The sequence below is a fragment of the Cornus florida genome, unplaced genomic scaffold (assembly GCF_030987335.1).
Source record: "Cornus florida cultivar Cherokee Brave unplaced genomic scaffold, ASM3098733v1 CherokeeBrave_3.0.0_Hap2_Chr05, whole genome shotgun sequence".
NCBI lineage: Eukaryota > Viridiplantae > Streptophyta > Magnoliopsida > Cornales > Cornaceae > Cornus > Cornus florida.
Window position 1 is genome coordinate 63,361,188 of NW_026775575.1, and position 23,925 is coordinate 63,385,112.

Genomic DNA, 23,925 nt, shown 5'->3' on the forward strand with positions numbered 1-23,925 from the left:
AGAATGCCCATAATAGATTCAAAAAATCATCACAAGCATAAACCTTTTTGGCATGCAAATTAGTCAAGTTGCCCAACAAATAATGCATGGTACTCAAGTACAAGAAGAAGATAACAATCTTTTTATATAAACCATGTCATATAGATCTCTAATCACGGGAAAACCCTTACCTCGCGAAAAATACTTTAGTGTTGTTGAAATATCGAAGACATGATATCACCGACTGATTAAAAACTCGAATATATTGATCTCACCTACTAAATAAATATATTTTTATTTATGTAATAAAATATAATTAGTTGATTCCATTCCTGATATGATATTACCAAGTCTTCCTCAAGTAAACGTGTTGCTTGTGGTGATGGTAATGATCACGCGGGCAAAGTACCACACGTCAACACGTGTAAAATGCGGTAATAACATCATTAGTCCACTTAGTCCAGTTTTATTGGCTCCCTATTCATCAGTACTCCATTATAAATATGTATGCAAGTCTTAAATGTATTACCATTCCAGCTTCACATGACCACAATGGATTTTTTCTCTCTTTTGCTAGAAATTATAGCACTTCTAGTTTTGGTGGTCCTCTGTAGTTTCAAAAGAATTAGACCAAACGGTACTAAAAATAGCAAGAGCATTGGAGCCCCAGAACCATCTGGTGCTTGGCCCATTATAGGTCACCTCCATCTTCTTGGGGGTGAACTCCCAATTGCCCGAACTCTTGGAGCATTGGCCGATAAATACGGTGCCATTTATTCACTCCGGCTCGGCAGTAGTCCAGCGCTAGTGGTGAGTAGCTGGGAGGCAGTAAAAGAGTGCTTCACTACCAATGACACAATTTTCGCAACACGGCCAAGCATGGCAGTGGGGAAGTACCTCGGCTATGACTACGCCCTCTTTGCTCTAGCGCCGTATGGACCATATTGGCGTGATATGCGCAAGATGGTTGCATTGGAGCTCATGACAAAGCATCGCCTTGAGCAGCTCAAGCACGTACGAGTCTCGGAAGTGGACTCATTCATTAAAGATCTGCACTTGCTATGTGTAAAGAACAGAGACTTCCCAGCCAAGGTAGTCATCAACAAGTGGTTTGAGCTTCTGACATTCAATATAATCGTCAGGATGCTAGCTGGAAAGCGATTTGCTGCTGACGAAAGCGACGGCAAGGATTTGGATTTTAAACAAGCAATAAAGAAAGCATTGTATCTTGGTGGGGTTTTCGTTGTGTCCGATACCATTCCATGGCTTGAATGGGTTGATATTGGAGGGCATGTCAAAGCTTTGAAGCAGACTTCTAAGGAACTTGACGCAATCTTCGAAAGATGGCTGCAAGAACATATTCAGGATAGAAAACAGTGCAAATCCAGTGGCGAACGCGACTTCATGGATGTGATGCTATCAACCCTTGCAGAAGACACCGATGCATCCAGCTACAAGCGCGGCACCATAATCAAGGCAACAGTACTGGTAAGAGTCTTAGTTATAGCATGAAAATTTCTAAATTTCAATTATTTGGACAAAAATTAGGACAACATAGTCATTAAAAACATTGGTGTCATTAGAAAACATCTTACCAGTTACCATGTGGTCAGATTCATGGGGTGAGCAATGAAAGATTGAGAGAGCTGTGGTTCAGAATAATTCTATCATTTGGTAATATTTATTGATATTAAAAAGCAAAAAAAATGATTTTTTTTTTTAATAATTAACAAAAAAAAAAAATTGATTTTATCCCTATGTAAAACACTAGAGTGTCATAATATTAAAAAGCTTGGTTCAACTTAATAGTGTGTGTGTGTTTATAGCATCTATAATCTTTTCCCAAATGAATAAATCATGTAGGAACATTGAAGATCTGGAAATCTCTTTAATTCTACACATTCTTTATAGATTTCCATAACTAACAAAGATATAATCTACTTTCTCAATTTAATAAGAACTAGAAACAGCTTAATTTTCCTACCTCCTCATTTTTTTTCTCTTCAAACTTCTAATTTATCATTATATTATTTAGGTTATTAACCCATAAAAACTAACTTTTCTATGAGTCTTGAAGTTTGTGTGGACTATATCACTATGAAAGAATGATTTTTATTCTATTTGTTCTGTATCACTATGAAAGAATGATTTTTATTTTATTTCTTCCGTCTTTTAATTAAGACCTTTTTTTCAATAACAATCCAATCACCATATCTATAGATTCTTATCATGACCGGTTCAGAAAGCACGGCTGAGACACTAATATGGAGTCTCTCCTTACTAATGAACAACCGCCACGTGTTAAAAAAGGCCCAAGATGAGCTGGACATCCATGTAGGAAGAGACAAGTGGGTTGAAGAATCAGATATCAAGAACCTAACATACCTACAAGCCATTATCAAAGAAACATTGAGATTATATCCACCAGGTCCGGTATCAGGGCCTCGTGAGGCCATGGAAGACTGTTACATAGGTGGCTACCATGTCCCAAAGGGCACACGTTTAATTGTTAACCTATGGAAGCTACATCGCGATCCGCGCCTGTGGTCAGATCCTTCTGAGTTTCAGCCCGAGAGGTTCCTAACAACGCATGCAACTGTCGGTGTTGGGGGTCAGAATTTTGAGTACATACCATTCAGCTCTGGCAGAAGAATGTGCCCTGCTGTCAATTTCGGTTGGCAAGTGATTCAATTGACACTTGCTCGTTTCCTTCAAGGGTTTGACATAACAACACCAATGAACATGGAGGTGGACATGAAAGAAGGCCCGGGCATTGCCTTGCCCAAGGTAAGTCCACTCGAAGTTGTCCTCAAGCCGCGACTTCCTTTGGAGCTTTATCAAAAATTATGAACCAGCAGCATCGCTAGTCTAGAGTGTGTATATGGATCATAAAGATGCATGGTATATGTAGTATTAGTATTACAAAGATCGCATTTGCAGTGTGAAACTAAAATAATGGTCAGAAAGGGACCAAGTTACTATGTTAAACCTAAGCTTTTCTCTTTGTGTAACCTTCTAATACTCCTAATCTGGGATGGGATTACATGTTCAATAACTTTTAGTATCCTCTATAATTTTATGTCTTCACTGTTGTTAAAAGTAACTATTAGTCCAAAAACATTCATTAAGATAAAAAGGAATGAAAAAGTACTAGGGACTCATGTACTATTCATTATTCATTCAATACAATACATACTATTTCATACATTCTAAAATGTGTCACTTAATACCCAAAAGTTTCTAGATACACTAGAAACGGCTAATAAATTCTGTGCACTACATTTTCGCTCATACTATTCCAAGTAATTGGGACTGAGACTTTGTTAGTTTGTTAAATTGTTAAATGGAGTTTCAATCTAAATCACATAATTTTTTTAATCATGTGACACTCCCACACTCTGCGCTCCCAAATTTTGTCGTTTTCGTACTTTGCACTCACCCACACCAGCACTGAGCACTGTGTGACTTAGGTTTCAATCCTTTACAATTTTCTCAACGAGAGTTTGAGCATTGTTTTAAACAATTAAATGGCACATCATGGAGGGAGTGGGGGCAGAGATATTTTATCGTGAATTCAGAATTTCTGCTTACAGTAGGGAGAGAAAAAATAAATAAATATATATAGACACATATATATACAGAGACATTTTACAAATATATATATATATATATTTGTAAAATTAATATAGTAGAACATATAGCTCTTCCTTACCCACTTCAGCTCTTGGGTTTAACCGAAGAATTAACTTCAAGATTGATTATTCACTGAATTATACAGTTATTGTAAGAGATACAATCAATATTGGAGATGGAGTTACCGCTTATAATATATATATATATATATATATATATGCCAGAGTCGCCATTGCGAGTTCGCTGAAGTACCAACTCCACCTCCGCTACTGCCAGAATTAGGTGGCGGCCAATTTCTAACAAATGCGGGAGCAAAATATTTTTACTACTACACAGTCGAACTCACACTCGTGAATATGAGTTTTGTAGATCAAAAGTTCAGTCCAATTTCAGAATTTGTATAACATTGTTCGTTAGGGTTTGAGTGTCATAGTTATCGAGCCAATAATGATATTGTTCTTGAACAATCAAGTGTAGAGCTGAGCAGAGAGCGTTTGGAGATCAAGTCATTTCATAACAATCATACAAAATATTATTAAGTTTTTATCGGGTTATTGGATTACGTACCTGTGACTTAGTAGTATAAGATTTTTACTTTTCAAAGGGAAGTCAGGGATTCAAACCTCATTAAAGGTACTGTGTGTGAGTCTCAACTAAAGAAAAAAAAAAAAAAAAAAAAAAAAACGAAGGAGAAAAAGAAGACGAGAAGAAGAAGAAGAAGAAGAACTCAAGTTCAACTTGAACACTATGACTACATAATTAAGCAATGTTTTAAATTTTTAATAAAACCCTCTTCTGCTAGCATCAGCTACTTTTCAATGGAGGAGGTACAACCCTCCTGTCTGCTCGTTTTAATCACGGTTTTCAAAACTTTTTTGTTCGTACCCTAATCGATATTGTACGTCCCATCTTAGTTGACCAAGAGGCTTAATGCTAGATGTCCATAATGTCATCGCGGGTTCAATAGAATTTGAGGGCTTTAGGTTAAAACAAAATAATGTGGCACTTTAATAAAATCTATATGTTTATGCTTTTTATTTTTTTATTTTTTTATTTTATTATTATTATTATTTTTAAAAAGAACGGTTAAAAGTTAAATTAGTAAATACAAAAAGTCAAAACTTGATACTTTAAAATCTACCGAAGGTATTAAACCACTATGTTATCGAGGTTAGAAGTTAGTTTAAGCTGATAATATGTTCATATATTATTTGTTTTGCAATTTTTAAATTTAGACATATTCAACAATATAAATAAAATTGATGACAACCCAAAAACAAAATATATAATTTTATAATAATAAAAATTAACAAAACTATAAACTAATTTAAATTATAGAATAATAGAAACTGATTTCGAAGAATTTGGTCCAATCCTCCAACAAATTCTTTAATAAAATAAAAGTGTATTCAAAATCTTCTAACCGAGTGAAATAGTGAGATTGCAAAGTGGAGAAGTTGAAAAAAAATAATATAAATAAATAAATAAAATATACTAAGAGAGGAGAAAAAATATGTGAAAAATAAAAAAATAAAAAATACAAGAAAATAAAAGTTAGGAGTCTTAGAAAAATGCAGTAGAAAGTTTCACCACTTTACACCATAATTGTTAAATATATTTTTAATATTTACTGTTGATGTAATTAATCTAAAGATAATGAGGTGAAATATATATATATATATATATATATATATATATATATCTATATATATATATATATATATATACTGATTTAATGACGATGGAAGAGAGAGAAAAAAAATGTAATATAAGGATATAAATATTTTGGGTCTAATATTAAATTTATTTATTGGTTGAAGTTTAATAATATAAAGGAAAAAAAATTCTTAGGTTGGTTTAATATATAAAGGAAAAAAAAAATGGGTGCCCTTTAAAAAGGAAGGTGAAAAAGGATAAAAATCTTTGACCAACTATCAAATCTCTCTATTTGTTGAAGTGTAATAATTAAAAATAACAATTATTGTAGAAAAATTATAATATATAAAGAAATGAAAATTTATGGGCCTTCTAACTTGGCTAGAGACGTATGTCGAAAGTTATAGAGCAAAGTTTTCCAATATTTGAAAAATGCAAAGTGGCAGTCACCATTGTCATGATTTCACGATCTCAATTGTTGAATTGTAAACTTGATTGTAGAACCCATAAGATTCATTACTTTTTATCCGTGAACTGCTTTTCAAATACCTTTCTTATCCAGCTCTAATTACCATTGACCCATGTTGTAAAACATGAAACAGAGGTGAAAAGATGAATAAAATAAATAAATAAAAAAAAACAGAGGTGAAGAGATGAATAAAATAAAAAAATATTTAGCAATTATCGTAAACAAAACAAGTCTATGTCGAGTTGTAATTCCAGTTACTTGTAATGCAAGTCAGCAAGATCGACGGCGATTACGGAATTAAAAAGGTTGTATTAAGTTACCATAATTGAAATCATTTCAAATAAGATAAAAAAACATATTAAGAAGAATTCTAAACAGGGTAAGACACATTCAACACTTTCCATATTTTTCAGAACTTACCGCAGAATGTTTTTAAGCGGAATGAACCAAAATTCAAGTTCTGGCCAACTTGAACCGGTTCAACCTTTCTGAATCAGTTCAAGGATTCAAGTTAGTTTCGAATTCACCAACTGCCAAACTTGAACCGGTTCAAGTAGTCCTGATCAATTTCCAACTTTTAATTTCCTGTTTCAGAATTGTTTGCTAGTTGGTCTAGAATTGTATCAAGTCCTATGCACGATTTTTCATATTTTCAGAGGGACTAGGATATTCTAAACTCTATTTAAACCTTGTCATACACATAGGTTTATTCACGGCTTTTACATTATCAGTTTATTATTCTTAAAAAGCTTTAGAAAGATTTTTGTCTCAGAAATTCTTAGAGAATTTTTTGTTTGTTTTTCTAAAACACATACACATAAACACATAGTGAGTTTAGAGTTATGGTGTTCGAATCTTGATTATGATCATACAGTTACATCTACATTGATCAAACAAAAATATATCTACTTCTACATCAAATCCAGAAGTTGAAGAACAGAAGTAAATGCGATCACACTTTGAAAGGGTTGGAGTATTCAAGGAATGTTATCTGATCTACCTGGTACTTTTCTACAAAGATCAAGCATAAGTCTGAGGTCAAGTTGCTATTGGAAGGGAAGTCGCAAAGCTAGGGGATTGTCAGCAATTGGTGTTTGATAGAACGATAGGGTGTGAGCCAGAGTCAAAGTTCAGTGTACTTTGTTTCAAGCGTAGTGGATCAGTTTACTTTGGACTGTACAGTCCACGAGGTTTTTCTCACGCAAACAGTTGACGTATTTTATCAACTGGGGTTTCCTTACTAAAATCCTAGTGTCATCTCTAACTTTACTTTGCTTTATTTTATATTGCATGATATTAATTTATTAATTACTAAAATAAAGAAAGTTAGAAAAATACAAGATCTGTTTTTAAAATAATCAAAACTTTCTATATATTCCGCTGTATACGACTCACAATTTGGTATCAAAGCCAATATCTACACATTGAGTTGATCCTTGTTGAAAAGTTTTGTTTTGATTTCAAAAATTAATTTTTAATCATGTCTTATGCGTTGAAAGAATGTGGTTCTAATCAACTTGATCATTTGTTTGAAAGAGATAATTATAATTTTTGGAAATCAAAGATGAGAGTCTATTTGCAAAATTCAGGTGGTAAAACTTAGGCAATAGTTGAATCTGGCAATACACCACCTATAGTAGATAAAACTGTGGATGGTAAAAAAGTCAAAGAGTTAAAAGATGTTTTTGCTTTTACTGCTATTGAAATTAAGCGTGGTGATGCTAATGAAAAAGCTTTATATACAATTATTAATTATGTTGTTCGATCTGAATATGCTAGAATTTCTTATTATAAAACTGCTAAAGTAGCTTGGGATATTTTGCAGGTTACTCATGAAGGGACTTCAAAAGTGAAATTATCCAAAATTCAGATGCTTTCTCATAACTTTGGGAACATCGTGATGAAAGAAGATGAATCTTTTTTTTTTTTTTTTTTTTTTTTTTAATTCTAGTCTTCTTAAAATAATTTCTGAACTGCGTCACTTAGGAAAAAAAGGTTAGTGATAAGAAAATCTGTTAGAAAATCTTAAGGCCGTTACCTAAAAGATTTCAGATTAGGGTTGAAACCATCACTGAACATTGGGATTTAATTTCCTATAAAGTTGATGAAGTGGAAGGTTCATGTGATACCCTCGAATTTCTGAATGCGGGTTGGCCAGACCCACGTCCAAATACTCAAGGATATCACAAACAAATCGGCAATAATCAAACACAGAATACAAATATGATCAATAATAATAAATAAAATGATGAAAAGAAACTAACATGACAATCCAATAATTCCTCAGAATAAACTTTCATTAATAAATTTCTTTGATACAAGTAATCTTCCACTTTATAATACAACTCGGGAATCCATACTATGTGGACCCCTAGAAAATCCCAATTGAAGAATAAACCCAACTAAAAAGGAATCCAAAACTAAATCATATATAGAAGTCCTACATAGTCGGAAGAGTGAGCGACTGTCTTTGCTCAGTACGAACAAGCTCTAAGACTGTTGGAACCGTCCAATACCTGAAAAATAATCGTGGATCAGGCCCACGAACAAGTTCTACTCTACTACAATCCAAACAGCGACTCGATATGCAGATACATCCTAGATAACTCAACAATAGCTAAATAGTCCATATATGTATTAATATACACTATAGGACGCTCACTAGTCCATAGGTCTATCTCAATATGAATAGAAGGTAACATGCAAATCGCACATAAAGTAGGCATATATACCTAGACCTACCATGGCACTCAGATGTCTATTATGTCCAGTTATCCATCCTAGGCGATACGCACTCTAACCATGATCCTGAGACTCAAGGTCATATCATGGCTCATAACTATATATATATATATATATAATCCATCCTAATCCAAAACATAAACTAAACATCCATCCAGTATGTTATCCAACTGTTCCGTCGATTTGATATGAATATAAGTAGGATTTAACATTGTAGTTAATCCATTCCCTTATTCCAGAATAGGTAGGACTTAGCGCTTTGATCTAGTCTATCCCTAATATGTCACCGTCTCATATCGGTGCATATAATCCACAAACCAATCCAATAATTGATAAAATAGAAATAAGTAGTTCAGCAATTAAAATCTAAAAAATAATATAATGTGTAATGACCCGGTTATTTCTCTCCTTTCTTTTTTCGACACTTTTCTTTTTTTCCATTTTTGTCTTTTTCCCGATTTTCGTTTTCATTTGCATAACCTCACTTTTTGTGCTCGGATTTGATTCTGGCTTTACATGCATCCATGATATGTATAATTTTACTGTGGTAGAAAAGCATACTAAATGTTTACTTTTCTTATAAATGGTATGGATGCATAACTTCTTCGAAAATATTCTTGACTTTTAGGGGTTTTATGTAATTAAATAAAGTAATTATTTTTCACCTTGGGGACCACTTTGAAATTTAATTTGGAAGGTAATTTCAAAAATGACCTTTTTGCAATTTCCAAAAAATGTGACAAGTGTCACACTCCAATGGAGCTACTTGTTGACATTGTGGTTATAATGACCCGATCATTTTTCTTCCTTTCTTTTTTTTTCGGTAATTTATTTTTTTTCGTCTTTTTCCCGTTTATTGTTTTTCTTTGCATAACCTCACTTTATGTGTTCGAATTTGATTCCGACTTTGCATGCATCCATAATATTTGATTTCCAAGGTATTTGCATTTTTACTTTTGTAGGAAATCACGCTAGTTGCTTACCTTTTTCATAAAGGGCATGGATGCATATATATATATATATATATATATATATTCTATTCTTTTGGGGTTTTAGTGTAATTATGTAAAATAATTATTTTTCGTCTTAGGGACCATTTTGTAATTTCATTTAGAAGATATTTTGAAAAATGACCTTTTTGCAATTTTTGAAAAGTGTGACAAGTGTCACACTCTCATGGTGCCACTTGTTGGCATTGGGGTAGAGTGACTTGGAAGCTTAATCGCTTGACATTTGGGGGGTGGAGATTCACCCACTTGTTGGCCTAGGATAGGTGCACTTGTTGGCTTGGATGGTTGACAAGTGTAGGCTTAGGATTAAGTCTAGGAAGGAGCCATGGATTGGTGACAAATGTAGGCATCAAATTGAGTCTTGCATTATGTGTGTGTGAGAGGTAGTGTAAGAACACCTAGTGAGTGGAGGTATACTAGATCCTTTACCCACCACATTTCATTTATCTTATCTTCATTCCCTTTTGCCCTCATCCGAACCTAAACTCTATTGAAGGGGAGCTTGGTTTAAAGCTTACTTCTTCACTTTTGGCCTTCTTCCACTCACCTTAGACCTTTAACATTAGGAAGTAAAAGTTTCCTCTCACTCTCCTCTATAAAACCCTAGAATTATTTTCCGTTTTAAAGCTTGGTTGCTTGGATTATAGAGATTCAATTCTCTATTAAGGTAGGGGTGGTAGTATGTTTATACTTTGAGTGTTTTATGATCCTTTGGGGTTTAATATGTATTGTGTACATACTTATAATATTGTAGTCTTGCATATTATTAGAAATCCTCACATATGACTTATGATTTATTGATTTAAGCATGTATGATAATTCTATATTCTTGTTGATTGCTTTTTAATATATAAAGCTTATTATTGAAGCATGATTTAATTGATAAGTTGGTGGTATTGTTTATATATTATATCATGATGAGAACTTGTCATTTATTATGCCATTCTAGACTTGGAACCCTAAGACATGATTTGTGTGGTTTCAAATTACTTGTGTATAGAAAGTGATTTGCATGCCCAGATTTTTGCTCTCTGTTTTGTCGTTCGGAGGTCAGAACGTCCGAAGGTCAGAACGTCAGAACGTCAGAATGCCTAACCACGTAGGTTAGAACGTCTGAACGTCAGAACGTCTGACCATGAAGGTCAGAACGTCCGAACGCTTAACAGGTCATAATGCCTGATTATTGTATATAAGTTTTGAACTTAATCATGATTGTGGATTCTCTTGGGACATTGTTGTTATTCATATGGCTAAAGTTTGGCTTTAGTGTGGCAGGTACGAGTTCTCCCCATTTTGTATCATGCACACTAGGGTGGTATTCCGAGCAGGTTAATACCCGGAATAACCGTTTAGGTCTTGGTTTACTCCGGGATTTGATCTCCAAGTTTTCCCACTTTTTGGTTTCGCATTCAATTCCAAGTTGACAACCAATGCTTAATTGTGACTTGTAATTTTGGTTATTGGCGATTTGATATTGTTTAGTACATCCATATTGATGTTGTGTTGTTAAAGAATCATTTAGGTTTACTTAAGATGATCCCTTAGAACACCTAGAACATAGACGTTAAGTGGAATGATTCCTTGTATTCGTCTATATTGATCTTGCAACGATATTGAAACTTTAGGGTATACGCATATACTTCTTCCTACGAGTAACTTGATTACTCACCCTAGTTGTTTGGGTTATTTTACTGGTAAGGAGACAATATTCTCGGATGCTCATCATCCTTAGAGGTTTATGAGCACTTTGGAATATTTTTGTGTATTGACATGCAAATGTTTAACACGCTTACTTTTGATGTTATATTTTTGCATACCATGGATATATGGTATTTTATAAGCTAAGATGGCTTCCTTGATATGTAATGTGTATCTAAGTTCACTTTTTGATGCATGTTTTGTATGTATAACATGAGGCCAAGAGCCATTAGTTTTAAAAGTTCATACAAGTATATTTTTAAATTTGTTTTGGGTCATCGGGATTGCATGTATAGCCTCAAGGTTGCCTTAAACTTGCTTACTATTTCGTCGTTCGACAGTCAGAACGTGTGAACGTCTAAACACTTGAACCTTTTGTCAAAACGCCTGAACGTTAGAACATCAGCGTCTGAACGCTTGAACCTTTTGTCAGAACGCCTGAACGTCAGAACGCTTGAACCTTTTGTCAGAACGCCTGAACGTCAGAACGCTTGAACCTTTTGTCAGAACGTCTGAACACTTGAACCTTTTGTTAGAACGCCTGAACATCAGAACGTCTGAACGCTTGAACCTTTTGTCAGAATACCTGAACGTCAGAACGTTCGAAGGCTTGACCATGTAGGTCCGAAAGCCTAACCCAATAGGTCAGAACGTCCGAAGGCTTGACCATGTAAGTCCAAAGTATCATAACGTCAGAACGTCCAAACGTTTGACCATGAAGGTCAGAACGCCTGACCATGTAGGTCAGAATGTTTGAACACCCGACTATATAGGTCAAAATGTCTGAACACCCGACCATGTAGGTCAGAACGACCGACCTTATTTGAGTGCCGAATAGGTGCTCAGTATTGAGTGCAGAGTGGGTGCTTAGAACCTTTCTTTTCTTTTTCTTTAATCATCTTTCGCTTCTGCGTTTCGGATCCGTTATCGGGTCATCTTTAAGCCATCACTGACACACCGAGTTTATAAAACTTGGGCCATCACAGTGGTGGAACCACTTGGAGGCTTAGTATGATGACACATGGAGGGTGGATATTTACCCACTTGTTGGCCTAGGATAGGTGCACTTGTTGGCTTGGATAGTTGACAAATGTAGGCTTAGGATTAAGCCTAGGAAGGAGTCTTGCATTAGTGACAAGTGTAGGCTTCATTTTTGGTCTTGCATTGTGTGTGTGAAGACCATGGTGTAAGATTACCTAGTGAGTGGATGAATGCTAAATCCTCCACTCACCTCACCTTTTTGTATCTTTCTCATCACTTTGCTCTCAAGCTACCTAGCCTCCATTGAAGGAAAAGCTTGGCTTAGAGCTTTGGACTTCATTTTAGCCTCCTTCCACTCACCTTAGACCATAAAGCTTGGAATACAAAAGCTTTGCCTCACCTTCCTCTTCATAACCCTAGAAGGAAAACTTGAAATTCCTTTGCTTCCCTTGGATTCAAGAGGAACAATCCTCTTATGAGGTAGTGGGTGATTTAAGTTTATAATCTAAGTGTTTAGATTGCTTTTATAGTTACTATAAATTGTTTTCATGTCTTTTACTTGATTTTTAAATTTGTAGGTTGTCACACCTTGCATGAAATTAAGCTAGGACATGATCTTCTTAAAGGCCATGACTTAACACTTGTTATATATTGATTTGGGATCATTTGAATCACTTTTGAATTCTAGAGAAATTAATTAATTAGTTTGATTAATTTCTAGTTAATTGTCCTAATGACTTAGTTATGTAATTCATGGAGCCTTCGTGTCTTTATCATGTATCATGACTTATTGCAACTTAGTTTCATTAATGTAGTTAATGAACTTGCACCCTTACATTGGAATGAGTTAATTGTTCAAGTGTTGTTAAACAAATGATTAAATCAACAATTTTATACTAGTGGTATATTTACATCGATGGATCCATTATGTTATATATCATAGTTTGTAGTCTATGCAGATGCATACTACGATTTCTTGACATTTCGCATGCCAGTATAGTTGAGGACTTAGGGCATGACTTATGTGTTTCCATAATCTTGGTTGTGCATGGAATGTAGTTTACTGCATTACTTGTATCTTGATACTATCTTGATTTGCACAACTTGTTGATTTTAGAACTTGGGATATCAATCAAGAATTGACATGGCTAGAATTTGGTTCTAGTATGGGAGATAGAGAGCTCCCTACATTATAGTGCACACTAGGGGAAGGTACCCATGGGTTCATAGCCCTAAAGTGATCTTAAGATGACAGTTTAATCCGAGCGATATCCAAGAATCCATGTTGGTTGATTTCACTATTTAAATTTCAAGTTGTATTTCTTGAATATTTGAACCTTGTCATGTTGTATGGATTACTCCAATTTTGTTCAATCTCATTGATATTTTAATTCATGTGCCTTATGCTAATATGACTTAGGAATGATCTTATGGAAACATTTTGACATAGACTTTATGAGCTATGACCCCTCTTGAATTGTTCCATATTAATGTGATAAGTTTGTGTACAGCTAGGTCAATGCATGCTCATTCCCTACGAGTAACTTATTTACTTATCCCAAAGTTATCGGGTTGTTTTTCAGGTAAAAAGACGTTTTTTGTGGGATGCATAACACCCCGAGGCTTGCTTGACTACTTGGAGTATTTTTGTTATATTAGAATATGCACTTGTTAGCATATCATGCTTCATTTTGGGTTACCATGTCAAAGGTTATAAACTTTGTTCAAACTATGTAATGTGCACTTAAGTGTACCTTTTGATACTCTTTGGATGTGTATGTAATGAAGCAAAGGGCCAAAGATATTTATATGACATGTATACTAATTTACTTTCATAGTTTGTTTATAAACCTATTTTCAATCATTGGGAATGCATATGTAGCCTTAAGGTTAGCCTTAAACTTGCTTCTGTTTTGACATTCGACTGATTCCTTGCTTTTTGTTTTGTCGTTCGGCTGATTTCTTGTTTCTATTTTGCCGTTCAGCAAATTGTTGCTTTCTGTTCCGTCGTTCGGCAGTTAGAATGCTTGGCTATAGGTCAGAAAGCTTGACCTTTCTGTCAGATCGCCTGACATTGCAAGTCCGAACACTTAACAATAGGTCAGAACAACTGACCTTGATGACTGTCGAATGGGTGCTCAGCCTTAATGAGTGCCGAACAGGTGCTCAGCCTTGATGGGTGCCGAATGTAATACCCCTTAATTTCGGAACACGGGTTGATCAAATCCGCACACAAAATCAGGGAATATCAGCCAATCAATAATAAGCAAGCATAGAATACAAAAAAATAATGATAAAATAAATAAATACCACTGAAAGGGAAAGCTAAATTAATAATTAAATAATAAATTTTCTAATATCGTAATCTCCAATAAATTCTCATTAAAAGAAAAAAACCTCCAGATTACAAGTTGAGAATCCATACAATGTGGACCCCTAAATAAAATCCTAAACTAATAGATGAATAATAAATGTCTATCTTATAAATAATAAAAATATAATGTAAAGTCCTACGTTGATGACACCGGAAGAGTGAATAAGGCCTCTGTTCGTCACGAACTAACTCTACACCTGGAACTAACAAGGACCTGAAAAGATAACAACAAAGGTGAGTTAAAACCCACGAACAACCCTTTTCTACTACATCCTTAATAGAGACCCGATAAATGATACATCCTAGTCCGACTCATGTAATATCTATGTAAGTCCATATACATAAGTAAAAACACTATAGACTCTTACTGGATTATAAGATAGCCTCAATCGGATAGTAGGTCTCATGCAAGCGCACACAAGGTGGTCATGAGTACCTCTTCTACAAGGGCACACACATCCCTATGTCCAGCTACCCATCTCATCTGGCAATATACGCCAACCCTAACCATCGATCCCGAGATCTCAAGCTCGTATCATGGTACCCAATTAAAATATATTTATGTAAGTAACTATAGCTATATCCTGACAATGACACAATTTATGGTCACAACTATATCCTGACAGTGGTATGACTAAACATATAGGTCTAAACCTAATAGCCGGCCCATAAATGTATCAGCAAGCCATATCTTAACAATGGTGCTGTTAAGACCATATCCTGACAATGGTCATCCATCATACACATATATATACAAATATGTATAAGTTTATAAGTTGGTACAAGTATCATGAGAATTGACTTGCAACAAAAGTAAAGCCATTTACTGTTACATGAACAATTAATAAAATACATCATCTACGAAAATTGATATAACAATGTAACTTAATAGACATTAAATCAGTAACTTACCATCCAAATAAGTTCCTTTATGTCCCTTATTGTCATTAAATTATTTACTAGATACAACATGCTATAACTGTCCACATGTAAATAAATCAATGTCCAAACTATGACTATATTTTAATATCATAGCATACTAATAAAAATGTTAATTGTTATATATATAAACCATACAACACTTCATATATATTTATACTATTTTATCATAGCAAATTTACAAAACAAAAACATATATATATATATATATTTGTTATATATATAAAAAAGTGCTATATAAAAATAATATGAAACTATCCGCCAATGTACAACCTATATATATAAACTAGCTATATATATAAACCACCTCCCAACATGAGATTTTTGGGCACTACTGACTGCCATATAAATATAATACTTATCATACAAATAACAAACAAAACATATATGTACTTTGCCGTATATGTTCACAACATCATCCTTAAACTTCGGCCCACTTGGCTAACTTTAAAAATTTTTGCAGAAAAATCTAGATAAAGACAAAATAGATATCCAATACCCCAAAATCACCTAGGCCGATTTTTCCCAACTAGGCCGACAAGAAGTCGGCTTTATCCCCTCTTACCACTTCAAATTAAATCAAAATGCTATATATACAAATTCATTTATGCATTAAAATAAACTAAAATTTCATTATTAGTTATGCACTAAAAACTTATAACAGCAACAATATAAACAAGAACATACATATACACAAATTTCACACCGTCATGACCCAATTTAAACATGAAATTCTAAAATTTCTTTTCTGAAATTAAATCCTACAATCCTTCTAGAGATGAACTGAACATAGATTTAAAGAGAACGAATAGAATAAGGATTTGCCTTTTTTTTAATTTTGGATTAGAACTCTTTTCTCTTTCGATTTTCCTTTTGACGCTGGCAGTTTTCGGGTTGCCGTCGATGCCCCTAGTGGTCCTAATTCACCCACAATAACCGGGCTTACCACTCTCCTCCTTCCTCTATTTTTTTCTCTCCTCTTCTTTCACTCTTTCTTCCTCTTTTTCTCTCTCCGCCGCTCTCTGTTTTGTGGCTTTCCTTGCAATACCTAGTTCTGCCGAACAATAACTATATATATATATATATAATGCAATTAACTAAGATATTTCTAATCTATATATATCAGGCCCACAACTAATCAAAACCATCCAAAATGCCACAAACCATTGAAAACTAACAAACCTATTAAATAATAATAAAAATAACTTTAAATAATATTAATAAAGTTATACACCTATGCAATATATACATATATATGAAAATGTGCATATACATATATATAATAAATTAATATAGTTTATATATATTTATAATATACTAAACATACACACACACACAAACACACACATATATATATATATATATATATCACACTTTAGTATAGATATATATACTTATATAAATTTATATATTTTCCTATCCATACAACTAACTAAAAAAAGATAAAATAAAATACAATAGCATCGATAAAAATTTACAATTAACTAAAGAAATCCAACTAAATAAGTAACATTTAAATCTCAAATAAATAAACACTTCACAAACAAATCAAATAGCCAAGTAGATAAAAATAAAAATAAAATAAATAATTAATAATTATTAACTAAATGACAATCAAATAAAATCCTAAAATAAATACACAACAATTTAAGTAGCCACGTAGATAAATAAAAATTAAATAAAACAAATAAATAAAAGCCTTAAAAAATTTACGGGAATTACATTCTTCCCCCCTAACAAAGGAATTACGTCCTCAGAATTCAACATTTACTTTAATTCAGCAATTCTAGAAATTTTGAACGGATGACATCTTCCCGTTCCCAAGTGGACTCAGCCTCATTATGATGGCTCCACTGAACACGCACAAGAGGAATAGTCTTGTTGCGAACCACTTGCTCATGACGATCAAGAATACGACAAGGTGGCTCGACATACATCGCATCCGGCTGCAACTCAATCTCGCCAACATCTATATGCTGATAGCGATCCTCATCTCGCAGAAATTTCTGCAACATGGACACATGGAAGACATTATGGACCCAATGTAAATGATCTGGAATTGCTAACTAATAAGCTACAGCTCCCACTTGATCTGTAATCATAAAAGGACCGACAAAACGTGGTGACAACTTCCCCTTATTCTTAAAGCGCATTACTCCCTTCATGGGAGACACTTTGAGCAACACCTGATCCCCTACCTGAAACTCTAAACTGTGAGTACGATGATCTCCATAACTCTTCTACCTACTCTGGGCAGTATGCATGCAGTCACGAATAAGAACAATCTTCTCAAAGGTATCCTTAATAAATTCAGGACCTAGAAATCTACTCTTATCGACCTCTAACCAACAAACAGGAGATCGACATAGTCGACTGTATAACGTCTCAAACGGTGCCATACCTGTGACAGCCCTAGTTTTTCAAGCCAGTGCGTCCTGTGATGAACTGAAGATTGACCCGATAACGGATCCGAATGCGGAAGCGAAAATAGAAAACAAGACTCTAAGAAGTTAAAGTGACCTTCCATGAGGTCGAGGAACTCAATGAGAACTGATGCGGAAGCAAAAGATCAAAAATATGACAAATAAGCCCCCAGGGGTAAAATAGTCATTTCTGAAAACTGTGGACTCGGGTGCCACCGAGCACACCGCTGGAAAGACAACGAAAAACTAATCAAGATGGACTCAAGAATCACATGATTCGGAGTCCGGACGAAGGAGAAACGGCATGACAAAGAAAAATGAACACTTAAAGTAAAAAGGGTAAACTGGTAATTATCCAGGAAGATTCATGTGAAACCTAGCACACTGTTGGAAAGACAGCGAAAAATTAGTCAAGTTCAAAACAAAGTTCACTCGATTTGGAGTCCGGACGAGGGAGAAACGAGGGTTTGAAGTTGAGACGTCGTGGCGGCCCGACGAAAGCCATGGCGCGCCCGGCACCCATGCCGGCACCTAATGGTATGCACATGATGACAACAGGAAGAAAAAATTAAGTGTCCAGAACTGAGGCTTGAAACGGAGGTCGAAACGAGTTTTTCTAGAAAAACACGAAGAAGAAACCCCCCCTAAAACTGAGTTTTCTACCCGACAATGAAGACGGAAACGAAAAAAATTCACTGTGAAATCCCCAAAATGCCCCTAGATCAGAACTGGACAAAAGGCAAAAAGCTGCTACAGGATCTGAGAGCAGAAACGGGCTAGAAGATGAATTTTTCTGGAAAAACACGAAAAAGAAACCTCTCCCGAAATCAAATTTTCTACCTAGACTCTTGATAAAAAATGAAAAAAACTCACTACAAAGTGGCCAAAACGCCCTCCTAAGAAATTTGGTCAAGAGAGCTAAAAAGCTGCTAAAATGAAAACTGGAAGTTGAAACTTTACGAGGGATTTCCGGTATCAAGACGACATTTTTTGGAAAAATATGAAAAAGAAATCCCCCCCTAAAATCACGTTTTCTAAGTGCCATGTGAAGACTGGAATTTATTTTCCGAAGCAAAACTCCAAAAGGCCCTAAAATCAGATTATGCAAGAAAATATTAAAATGAGTCTATAGGAGGCTCAAATCACAAAGGAAAGGGTTTGTCTTGAAAACGATCATGCACACAAACGTAAATGATGATTTTGAGTGCACGGAAATGGTCTGTGGCCCCCAGAAATGGCCGAGTCAAAATCCGACCCCCCGAAAACTAAAAAGGCGAAAATGAACTTGAAATGGAAAATATGGAAACCAAAATTAGGAAATGGTTTCAAATGACCGTTTGACCCTTGGCCACACTTCATACAAGATGAATGAGACCTAGTGGAGGTGTCAGAACACAATTTACACCACCCAATTTGAAAATGAACCCTTAAAGGCTCAGTTTCTACTATTTTAGCCCAAAAATGCAATATGTGAACTAAAATGCAAAAATGAAAACTAAATAGTGTTTGGCCCTTGGCCACACCTCATACATATTAAATGAATACTAGATAATGAATTTCTTACATAAAGCACACTCCGATGCAAAATAACATACTAAAACGCATGTTTTTTCACATATTCTCATTAAAGGCAAAATATAACCATTATGAATAAACATAGGCTTCAAACGAAATTTGGCCCGTGGCCTTATATCATATACATAAAATGAGAATCAAAAAGTGTGCTTAGACACACATTACAAGTTTAGAATCAAATATACACATTTGACAAATAAGGCTACAGATGGCAATTCAAGCCAACCTTTACAAGAATGGAACCTTCAAGTCCACAAATCATCCGAGCATAATGAGAATCTCAACCTTGATTCATGTACCTGAAATATGCCCCAGTAAGATGGAGGTTGGCGAGAGCCAATTTTTGTCTGTATAGTGTCCACAAATCGTGTCGATCACTTGTTTGTTAGATGGAGGTTGGCGAGAGCCAATTTTTGGGTTCTGAGTTCATTAAGGATACTTCCGAGAAGATCGCTCTTATTAGGGATCGCATGCATACTGCCCAGAGTAGGCAGAAGAGCTATGCTGATCGTCGCACTCGAAGTTGTCCTCAAGCCGCGACTTCCTTTGGAGCTTTATAAAAAATTATGAACCAACAACATCGATCTAGAGTGTGTCTCTGGATCATAAAGATGGTATCTGTAGTATTAGTATTACAAAGATCGCATTCGCATTGTGTAACTAAAATAATGGTCAGAAAGGGACGCAGTTAGCTATGTTAGTCGTATATAGTCTGTAACACATAAGTTTTTAACATCCCAGTATTCCTAATCGTCTATAGTCTGTAACATATAGCAAGGTTTATGTCCAAAAGTCACGTCACCAAATCCCATGGTTGACAAGTTCCCTTCCATAGTTTCAACTTATTCTTTGAATTAACCAGTTAGCTTAGCCTTACTTGAACAAAATGACAAACACGGATTAATTATATGTGAGCAATGATGCATCCTTTGAATTCGGAAATGCCGTATAGGAAATATGTGAATGGAGTGTGGGATCCACCACATGACATCACCCTCACATAATGTGATTGGACTTACACCCCACTCACATAACACCTAGTCGGTATCCTCCGAATTCGGAGAATGTATCATTTTTCAATATACATAAAACATAATAAAAAGCTTCACTTAATACCCAAAAGTTTCTATCTACAAGAAACTAGAAACTGCTAATAAATTTTGTAATTACGTTTTGCCCGCTCATACTATTCTAAGTAGTTGGGGGCTGAGGCTTTGTTAGTTTGTTAAATTGTTAAATGGAGTTTGAGTCCTTTATCATTTTCTTAAAGGGGACTTGAGCCTTGTCTTAAACAATTAAGGCTCCGTTTATTTGGATGTAAAATATTTTTTAAAAATATTTATTTTTTATTTTTTGGTATTTGGTTGTTAGGAGAAAAAAAAACTTAAAATAAAAAAATAAATTAACCAAAATAATTTACCCATTAATTTTCGATAAGTTATTTTACATGCCCCACCTAATAGACTCGTCCTCGCTTTCGTCCTAGACTTTTGTCAAATATCGAAAAAGTAAAAATAAATAAATATATATTTTACCTAAAAAAAATAAAAATTTCCAGAAAAATATTTTGCGTCGAAAGGCTCCTTTTGGATTAAGGGATTTGGAGGGATAGTGAGGAAAAAGAAAGGAAATGATAGTGTAGATCTCTGTTATATGGACTCTTCAAAAGTGGTGAAGTACCCGTCTCTCGGACATGGAATATGTGTCCGACACTTTTGGTTGGACATGTACTTAAAAAAGCATATCCATTCATTATATTAAATGTCTATATTGAACATTATATTAGATAAAAACATTAATTTACTCTAGAAAATAAAATAAAGTAATTAATAAAATAAATATTTAGCCGTGTCCTTCTCCAATGTGTAGATTGTGTTTGGATTGTTTAAAATGGGAGAAATGAAAAGATTATGAGGAATAAAGAGGGATTGAGAAGATTGAGAGGGAAAGGATACTGAGTTAAGTGGTATTTTATAATTTCGAAATTGCTCTTAACAATTCGAAGGTGAAAATTGTTATTTCACTCATGTCTCATCTAATTAAAAGGTGTGATAGTAATTTAGTTGTTATCTTTTATTTTATTTTCTTTTTTTTCTCTTATAACTAATGCTTTCAGTTCTTTTCTTTTCTCTCCTGTGTGTATTCAAAGCTTAAATGATACTAGTACTTTATAATGAATTCGGAATTTCAGCTTACAGCAAATAAAAAATAAAAAAAAAGGTCAATTGGGCCATTAGAGTGAATTTGTGTGTTATAGCCAAGTACATATAACCACAAGATGGAGTAACATACAATTAAGGCACAGAAGCATTGTTTTATAAAGGAACAAAATGAATTAGAAAACGCTAAGGCATTAGCCCCATTACTGATGATTATCACACCGAGTAATATATATACACACACACATATACACAGAATTTTACAAATATATATTATCAGAGAATAAATTCTTACGAAAAGAAAGAAGATAGAATATAATTAATAATTAAACAATTCTTAAATTAATAGAGTAGAATATATAAACGAAGAATCAAATTCAAGATTGATTATACAATATAAAAAAAGAAACAAAAAATAGAGGAGATTAAGTTACCTTTTATAATACTATGTGTCAGAGTCGACATCGGAAGCCGTTGAAATACCACAACCACCACCGCCGCCGCCGCTGCAGTGCGTCTACCAATTTCTAGCATTGGGTCCAGTTTCAGAATGTAAATTTTGTAGAACAACACATGGATTTAATGGTCCTAACATTGATTGGTAAGTAAACTATTGGGACGATATTAAGAAGACACGGGCTTAATGGAGCTTAGAAGACATACGCTTAATGGGCCTAACACGATATATATATATATATATATATATATATATATATATATATATATATTCTGACAAATTATGGGAAGAGAGATTCGAACATCAACAGACCTGCTCGGGAGATAGGTGCTCCATCACTAGACCACCGAGTAATGCTTCTAACACAATAATATTTTATGCCCAACAATAAATAGTGAACTAGGAGTTATATTTTCACGGGTTCAGGGCCGGCCCTGGCCCAAGGCGACCAAGGCGGTCGCCTTGGCCTCAGATTTTAGAGGGCCTCAAAATTTGAGGCCCATAGGGGATGGAAATAAGATAAAATAAAAATAAGTTAGGGCAAGTTTCAGACAACCCAATCTGCTTCGACACTCCGCAGGGCGCAGCCTCCGCTATCGCCTCAGGTGACCAGGTATGTTCATCCTCTCTCTCCTTTTGCATGAATCGATCTTTTATATATGTTTCTTTCTTTCGTTCATCTCATCATTTGATTTGTTCTAACTTTGGTTCGTTTGATTCGTGCCTTTACCTTTGTTCCAATAGTGAAAAGTCGCTAGGGTTTTGTGTGTGTCACTGTGTGTGTGATGGCTATCAAAAGCTGAATGAATATATTATGGTTCTCTTAATTTTTTAATAAATGTGAGCCTTTCTACATGCGTCTTTAATGGCGATCGAGTCCATAATCTATTTCCCTCTCCCTAAGTCCACTCCAATCTCACAACAGCAGCAACCATACCCCTTTTCCTCATAATTTTTTGCATTTTCGCATTCAATCCCACGAAATTTAAGGATCCCTTCTAGTGGGTTGAGGTAATAATTAACTTTTTCGATCTCTAAATTATGCTCATACTTAAAAGTGCCAAATTAAGGGGTTTTTTTTTATTTTTATTTTTATATGAAGATACATACCACCATTATTGATGTTATTTGAAGTTGGCTCAGCTAGAATTTCAGTTAATAATACTGTCAAAGCACTTGCCATCAGAATGTACAAACACATGGAAATCAATAGCATGCTTTAACAAAACAAAAGTAAATGGTTTTTTCTATTAATTTGCACAGGTCTTCTGTAGCAATGATCAATCAATCACCGCGGTAATTGACTCCCAAAAAAACACACAACAAAGTGTAGTGTAGTTCTTTAGTAATTTGTTCACTTCATTTTTTATTTTGTGCCTGTGAAAATTTCGCACTCTTTAATCGATAAATTTATTGTTATTAGTTAGTTGTCTTATGCACACTGCAATTATTTATTGGTAGTGATAAAAATTTATAATTATTAGTTAGTTGTCTTAAGCACATAGCACATGTGCACAATTATTTATTGGTGGTAATAAATTTATACTTATTAGTTATTTGTCTTATGAACACTATACAGGTGCACAATTATTTGTTGGTGGTGATAAATTTATAATTATTAGTTAGTTGTCTTAGGCACAATGCACATGGATACAATTATATTAGTTATAGTATTTGAAAATATCGTGTTAAAATTTCGCGTTCTTATAATTCTTTTTTTCCGTGTGTGACACTCAAGGGCCTCACATTTGAAAGTTCGTCTAGGGCCTCTCAAAATATTTAGAATCTCAAGCCTGCCCTACACGGGTTCAAAGGAGAGCTTTTGCTAGC

At 34.4% G+C, this 23,925-nt stretch overlaps 1 protein-coding gene across 1 annotated transcript; it reads left to right on the forward strand.

Annotated features, from left to right (window-relative positions):
* The first annotated feature begins 475 nt into the window (after positions 1 to 475).
* Positions 476 to 3,082, forward strand: LOC132306640 (xanthotoxin 5-hydroxylase CYP82C4-like). Its single transcript, XM_059804105.1, has 2 exons — positions 476 to 1,467; positions 2,200 to 3,082. Exons 1-2 carry the CDS (start codon positions 487 to 489, stop codon positions 2,827 to 2,829), a joined length of 1,611 nt encoding a protein of 536 aa, XP_059660088.1. The 5' UTR covers positions 476 to 486; the 3' UTR covers positions 2,830 to 3,082.
* Positions 3,083 to 23,925: the final 20,843 nt, after the last annotated feature.